The sequence below is a fragment of the Ixodes scapularis genome, unplaced genomic scaffold, assembly GCF_016920785.2.
Source record: "Ixodes scapularis isolate PalLabHiFi unplaced genomic scaffold, ASM1692078v2 PGA_scaffold4__175_contigs__length_147842914, whole genome shotgun sequence".
Classification (NCBI taxonomy): Eukaryota; Metazoa; Arthropoda; class Arachnida; order Ixodida; family Ixodidae; genus Ixodes; species Ixodes scapularis.
In genome coordinates, this window is record NW_024609879.1 from 116,763,295 (window position 1) to 116,771,160 (window position 7,866).

A 7,866-nucleotide genomic window follows, 5' to 3' on the forward strand; every position below is an offset into this window, starting at 1 on the left:
TTATTGATACCATTGAATCTGTTCAAAATCGATCAGCCCGTTTTATTAACTCTAATTATTACCACCTTGCTATCGTGTCACTAATGAAGTCTAATGCTGGTATTACTGAACTAATGTTTCGAAGAAAAATTGCGCGTCCTTCTCTTTTTTGTAAAATATTTTTTCATAACCTAGTTCTCAAACAGGAACTCTTTTTACATTCTTCATACCTTTCATCCCGGGTTGATCACCAGTACAAAGTTGCCATACCTCATTGCAGCACTAACATATTTTTTATTCTTTCATGCCACAAACTTGTTGAGAAGGAAACCACCTTCCCCCACACATTGCCGCGATTGAAGATGTTTCTGCTTTCAAGGCAGCCATAATTGATTACTTTTATAACTCTGCAATTTGTTGATTTGTTGATTTATACTTTTTCTTTTCTTTTGTTGTTGTTGTCTATTTTTTGTACTATGAATGGATCATTTGTACTTTGTAAACCCATTTTACCCACTTCCCTCTTTAACGCCCGATGGGCCCTGAGGGTAATGAAATATAAAAATAAATTGCTTAAGTGCCAACCTGAGCCGAAGATGAGGCGTATGAACTGAAGTGCTAGCACCGAAGAGTTATTCTGGCACTTTGTTTTGTAATTTAAGCCCTAAGATGTCACTTTAAAACCAAACAGCCGGAGATGAGGCCTGACTTTCGCACTTAATTTCTTGGTTGTTTAGGCCCAAAGATGACGGATGACAGGTAAACTACCAGCAGTATAAGGTCAAACTTTGGCACTCAATATCCCAATTAGGGCCAAAACTCACAGACTCTGACTGAAGAAGGTCAAGTTTGGCTCCGTCTTGACTTCTTCGGTCATTTTATTAACCTGATTTCCCAGGCACTAACCAAGCTTATTCCAAAAAATTGTGCTACCTTGGGGGGGGGGGGGGGGGGGGGGGGTACATGTATAACGAGTTCTAGTGATCTGATGCTATAAAACGGTTTTCGATAAAATAAAAAAGAAGATGAAAAAGTTAAGAAAGTACTAAAAGTGCACGTATCGTTTCATTTTGTTCAGGAGTACGGCCTTGCACGCGACCATTTCTGCACCTACGAAAATAATTATGGGAGAGACCAGAAAGGTTCCCGTGACCGTCGACGCAGGGGGCGACGCCATCTTCCCTTACTTCAATCCGGTGCTTTACAAGAGAATCCCCTTGTTGGAGCCACAGCAGGGAGACATTATTCAAGTCAGTATGTTTTCTTCTTCCTTTAAGCGAGTTGAATTGTCTGTATTGCTACTTAAGAGAATGAAGGTTATACCCTATGCACCGTCCTCCTGAGCTTCGTTTCTGTGCGTGATTTGCCCTAGTCGTTGGTAGCAACTCCACAAAAGCGACGAGTTCCATGACGATGCACTTTTGGTGCTACCTGATTCGCTCTATCTGATCGTAGCGTTATCAGCGGTTGTATTTAAAGTGAAACGGGATACTATAACACCAACACAGCGTTTACAAGCAAGCCCGTTTCGCCCACACCAGGCGGGCGACAACCCGTGCGCAGACACCAGATTCGGGAGGAGTGAAACTTTTCCGCATGCGCAGTGTCAACAGAAGCTCCACCATATTGGAGTGACGTCAGAGGGTTTAGTTGGTCTATTGTCACTTCAAAAGCAGACACAAACCAAAAACATGCCTTTCGCCTTACAAGGGTGATTCACACGTTTATATATAACTCTTAACCTTGCGTCCTTACCTGTGTACTTCTCATAGCGGTCATTTAATTTGCTTCCAGACGTCTGAAGCGTTTATTTCTTTTGGCATATGGAATGCAGTGCACCACACGAAAACGCTTTATAGCTGCTAATGTCACTATTAACTAAAGCATTAATAATCTTAGACCTTCTTTATATTATTATTATAGTTTTTTTTTAAACATTATTATGAATATTGAGCGAATGGTAGCCGGAAAGTTGTGCGCATATCAAACCACGGGGATCATCTTGCTATACGGACCGAAACTGAGCGAAAGGAGGAGACGAGAGCATGCGGGACCGTGAGGACGCCGAGCTCTCGTTCGAATGATTAGTGGGTAGACATAAAGACAGCTGCCTTTGTTTCCACTACACTCTTCGAGCTCGTTCGACGAGTGCGGCAGAGAAAAAGGCGGCTAGCCTTAGGTCTACCCGCTAATCATTCGAACAAAGAGTTCGGCGTTCTGACCTTCCCGCGCGGACACGTTTCCTCCTCTCCATCAGTTTCTGCCCGCATAGAGATACAAAATGCGATCACGAGTAACTTTACAAAGTGAACCTTGTTCACCGGTACGGCCAATGATAGTATGAGCGCGAGGGGAGGCACTCACTTGATCGAATGACGTTTTAGCGAACGCCCACGTTTCATCGAACGACACTTTAGCGAATAGTCGGACGCCGCGAAGCGGCGTTTTCGGGTGGGCCAAGTGAGTTCATATTTTTGTAATGAGTTGCCGTAGACTGTCGCCGCGAAGCGGCGTAAAGCGCAGCGCGACGAATGGGTTAACTCGCGCCCCCGTTATTCGCTAAAACGAACATTCGCTCAAATGTCGCCGTTCGCTAAAATGTCATTCGCTCTTGTGATATGGACCCCGAAGCTGACAGGACACTGAACTGTTATTGAAGGTAGCAAGCTCGCGCTGGAGGGAGGACCAATGAAAGACCTCCCTGCCGTTCTGAATCTGAGCAGTGATTATACTTTGTTCTCTGAGTCCGGAGCGCGAATTCGTCTGCTTCTTTCGCATGGGGTTGCGGTAGTGACGACAGAACGCCGAGCTACGATTGGCTCGGATTGGCGGATAGTGGGTAGATTTCAAGGGAGCCTGCTCTGAGGTCTACCCTAGTATACTTTAATCAGAGCCAATCCGAATTCCGCGTTCTGACGTCACCGAAACCCACGCAAAAAAAGCAGACGAATTCGCGCTCCGCATAGCTTCATTATACTATCCTTTGTTATTCAGAAACACCGGACGTGTCAGCGTATACCTGTACGTTTTTTATGTGTGCTTTACGTGGCATTATATGCATTTTTATTAATTGATGCTACCCAACAAAAACATGCTTTCCCGATGATGTATCATGATAGATTCAAGCACACACATCAAAGACTAACATTATACCCACAAAAGACAACATCTAAAAAAATTACCTTTTGCCATTATAAGAAAAAGTTCGAGCTTTTTTACTCTGCTGAAAACAAAGAGTTGTGAAGGAACGATAACGGAAGTTTATTACTCGAAAAAGAAACGTATGCGAGTTAATTTTTCTGCACAATAGGCACACAGCCAGTCATTACAAAAACCAGATGAACCCGGCAAGAGATATGAAGCTCAAAGTACAATTACACCTGATGGATACGATTTGCGCTGGGACGACTTTTCGCTTGTTTTTGCGAAAGTACCATTTTTTACCTAATCGTAGTCAGAGCTTTGTCCTTACACCTTTTCTTGGTCATGCTGTGGAGATGGGATTCTTGTATCGCTCGCCGCGATCGTCGGCCTGTGCGCTGCAGGAAACTGATATATCACTGTATCATAATCTAAACCCTGTCTCAGGGCTTGCATTACGATGTTTGCTAACCAGAAAGCCTGCCTACTTTCACTCTTTGATCTCACTGCCTGCATTAGGGCGCAGGTATTACGCGCCCGTTTCCGGCTTGAGCGGCGACGCCGTCGCCGTTAGGGTTACAGCGCGTTGCATTATGGGACGTTTCCCATAATGAGTTTACAGATGACGTCACATGTGATATCACGAGGATCAGGAGGGTCACGAGTGACGTCACCCTCGTGAGGTCACACGGCACCTAAGTTTGGCAGGAAATTGTTTCGCCAAATTTAACGGGGAAATTTCCCTGCTAATTTTAGCAAGAAAATTTCCCCGTTAAATTTGTCGGGAAATTTCCCCGCTAAATTTAGCGGGAACTTTTTCTGCTAAATATAACGGGAAAATTTCTCCGCCAATTTTTAGAGCGCAGCTCTTAGGCACCCGTTTCCGGCTTGAGTGGCGTCGGCGTCGCCGTCGGCGTCGGCGTAACCGCGAGGTCACGTGACCCCCCAAGGTCACCCTCAGGTCACGTGACCCACCAAGGTCACCCCAAGGTCACGCGAGCCCAGAGGTTACGTGACCCCTCCCTCAGGGTCACGTGACACTCAAGGGTACGTGACTCCCCAAGTCACGTGACCCCCCCCCCAGATCACATGACCCCTTCCCCGAGGTCACGTGACCCCCTCTCCCCGAGGTCAGGTGACCCCCGGAGCATATTCAAGAATTAAGGGAGGAGGAGGAGGGGTCTCCCCCCCCCCCCCTCAGTACCCTTCCCTAATCCTCCTCAAGGGCTGCGCTCCAATTCGGCGTTACAGGGAGTTGTAAACGGCTTTCACTTTTTTCTGCTAAATTTAGCGGGGACATTTCTTCGCTATATTTAGCGGGGAATTCTTACCGCCAAATTTAGCGGGCAACCTTTTCTGCTAAATTTAGTGGAGAAATTTCTCCGCAAATTTTTTTTGCTAAATTTAGCGGGCAATTTTTTCGTCAAGTTTAGCGGGAAAATATCTTCTCCAATTTTTTCCTCCGAATCATCATCATCATTTTTTGTCATTTATTAATCCTTGAAGGCCGAGGGGAGTGAACACATAAAAAAGAAACAAATGATAAACCAATTTATCTACAAAAACACGCTGTAATTTAGTTTTGGGTTAGAAAAAATAAGCTAATAGCTACAAAAAATGTCTTAGTATCAGATAAGGAAACAATTACGTCAAGCAGTGAGTTCCAGTCGTCAATTGCCAATGGTAAAGTAGACATTTGGTGAGTGACGGTTGACGATGTAATCGGACGAAGTTCACAAGAATGGTCGTGACGAAGGAAAATGCGGTAAGGAGGTGATAACAACCTTTGTCTGAGATGACTGTTGTAATAAAATATCCGATGAAGGAGAGAAAGACGAGACATCCTGCGGCGGTGAGAAAGAGTGTCAAGGTTAGCTGATTGGCGAAATCCTGATATGCTTGCGTAAGGGGAATAGTCCGAATACATAAAAAGAAGGGCTCTTCTTTGAACGGATGCCAGGTTATTAGTTAGGTATGCCTGCCACGGTGATCATATGGAAGAAGCGAATTCTAGTTCAGCTCTGATTAAAGTAGTATAACCTAGTTGTTTTACGGGGGATGTAGCTTGTCTGAGGTTGCGGCGAAGAAGTCCGAGAGTGCGGTTAGCATCGGCGTTGACAGGTGTTATATGGGTTGTCCATGACAGGTTAGATGTCAGATAAATTCCGAGATATTTATACGATCAACAAGCAGTTGCTGGGATTCCAGAAAGGTGGTAAGAGGAGGATAGAATATGTGAACTGCGGGAAAAAGATAGCGATTTACATTTATTACAGTTTAAAGCCATTTTCCATTTATGAAACCACCGAATAATGAGCTGGAGATCGTTTTGGAACATTAGTTGATCGGGGAAATTTTAGTTGCAAGATTAGTTGATCGGGGAATCAAGCGGGGAAATTTTTCCGCCAAATTTAGCGGGAAAATTTTCTTGCCAATTTTAGCGGGGAATTTAGCGGGAAAATTTTTCCGTATAATTTATCGGGGAAATTTTCCCGCTAACCTTAGCTGGAACATTTTTTGCACCAAATTTAGCGGTGGACTTTCCCCGCTAAATTTAGCGGGGGAATTTACCCGGAAATCGTCCAACAATTCCCCGGTGAATTCCCTTTGGGACTCCCTCCCTTCAACAACCTTCCCTCCTCCTCCTCAAGAACTGCGTTCTAATTCGGCAATAGAGATAATTGTGAACGTCTTTGATTTTTTTTTCCCATGCTCCATTTTTAATTCTATTTGACTTCAGCCGTTGGTGGGATTCGATGGAACTTTAGTAACTATATGCCGAGCGCAAGTGCGTCTGCTTCTTGCTCAGGGGTTGCGATAATGTTAGTACACCAGACTCTTATTGGCTGATTGAAGAAAAAATAAATCGCGGGTAGACCTCAAGGCGTTTTGCATTGAGGTCTGCCCACTATCCTTTCAATCAAAGCTAATCAGAGTTCGGCGTCATTCTGACGTCACTACAACTCCCACGCAAGAAGCAGACGATTTCTTTTCCGCATGGTCACTCTACTGGAACAAATCAAGCGTGTAATATAAGTGCATCGTCAAGGCGCACGGCGTCTCAGTGGGTTTGCTATCACTGCTTGAAACCAATCACTCGCAGCAAGAAGCGAAGGATCAAGAAGCATGCCCTGTGCGTCATTGTTGCAGCCGACGTACAAACACAATGAGCGCCGTCGAGACGCATTTTCGGCGCTGAATTGATTGGATCACACGGATCGCAGCGTCGGCTAAGGTCGGACTTAAGGTCAGTTCCCAGACTTGTGTTTGCTTAGGACTATGCTCTTGAGATCTCTTACGACAAGAGCTGGCAAGCTGGCGCCATCTATGAGGTGACCCTGGAACTGCATTTTCCTACAGCGAAAATTTGCGGCGTTTGCGAGATCAAATGTTCATACCCCCTATAATAAATGGTCGTTTATAACATTGCCAAACGTTCTTATAAATAAAAAAAGAATCACGCGCGAATTAAACAGAAAATATACAAAAACTGAAAGTGTTTTACAGGTACCCTATAGATGGCGTCGGTGTGTTCTTACGTCCTAAGAGCTTTTAGGAGGTCTGAAGGCACACGGTCTTAAACAGTCTCCAGTGTGAACCATGTTTTTAGAGTAAAACAGTGTAAGGAATGCTTCACTTGAGCTTGGTTCCCCGCAGGTGACGTACCCGAGGTCTGGAACCCACTGGGTGCAGCAGATCATCCAACTTATATTGAACAAGGGAGAATCCGAGAGGAACTACATGGACTTCATGATAAGAAGCCCCTTCATAGAAGCGATGGAACTTGGGGCAACAAAAGCTCCGAGGCTCCTACGAACGCACTCATCAATGGCCAGGCTTCAATTCAACAAAAAGGCCAAATACGTCTACGTTGTGAGGAATCCTTGGGACTGCTGCGTCTCTTGCTTCCACTTCGTTCGAGAGATACCTGAGTGCCAGTTCGAAGACGGTACCTTCGACGATTTCGTAGACTCGTTCCTCGAAGGAAAATTTGGTTTCGGTGAATACTTTAGTCACGTCCTGTATGGATACGGTAGCAGAGCTGAGCCTAATGTCTTCTTTGTGACGTACGAGGAACTACACAAGGACAAGGCCGCCGTGGCCTTGAGGCTAGCGTACTTTCTAGGAGAAGACCACGGGAAGATGCTTGAGGCCAACCAGGACGTCTTTCAGAAAGTGATGGAGAAGAGCACTACGACGTTCATGAGAAAACTGATGACAACCACGCCAGAGGAGATGTCGAACATTGTCGCAAAAAGCTTCGGCCTAGCACCGTCCTCATCAGCAACCAATAGGGTAAAGTCGGAAGACAGAAGGGAAGTGAACATTCTCCGCAAAGGTGAGGTAGGTGAGTGGAAGCACTACTTTTCAAAGAGGAGCATCGAGAAGATGAAAGCCGCCATTGAAGTGAGAACCAAAGGTTCTGACGTCATGACTCTTTGGAAGTGTCATTACGCTTCCCTCGAAACACCTTAGGGAAGAAATGTTCGTCTATTTAAATCACCTTCGTTTGTGACGTCACATCTACCCTTTACATTATATATGTTCGTGATGATACATCACTGTAACTTCCTCCCCCCCCCCTCCCCACACACAGAAAGGCCTGGGACATGAATCCACGTTTTGTGTCATGCCAGGAGTTGGTGTGCGAATGAAGTCATGACTAAGGGGTAGAGCTTCAGTGCTTGTTTTATTCTGCATACCGTAAATAGTCCGCTAAAATTTAATTATGTTCTGGTTCTGGAT

The 7,866-nt window shown here is 45.1% G+C and overlaps 1 protein-coding gene across 1 annotated transcript; it reads left to right on the forward strand.

Annotated features, from left to right (window-relative positions):
• Positions 1-1,103: 1,103 nt before the first annotated feature.
• LOC120851128 (sulfotransferase ssu-1-like) lies at positions 1,104-7,596 on the forward strand. The gene is made up of 2 exons (XM_040223700.2): positions 1,104-1,229; positions 6,778-7,596. Exons 1-2 carry the CDS (start codon positions 1,104-1,106, stop codon positions 7,594-7,596), a joined length of 945 nt encoding a protein of 314 aa, XP_040079634.2.
• Positions 7,597-7,866: the final 270 nt, after the last annotated feature.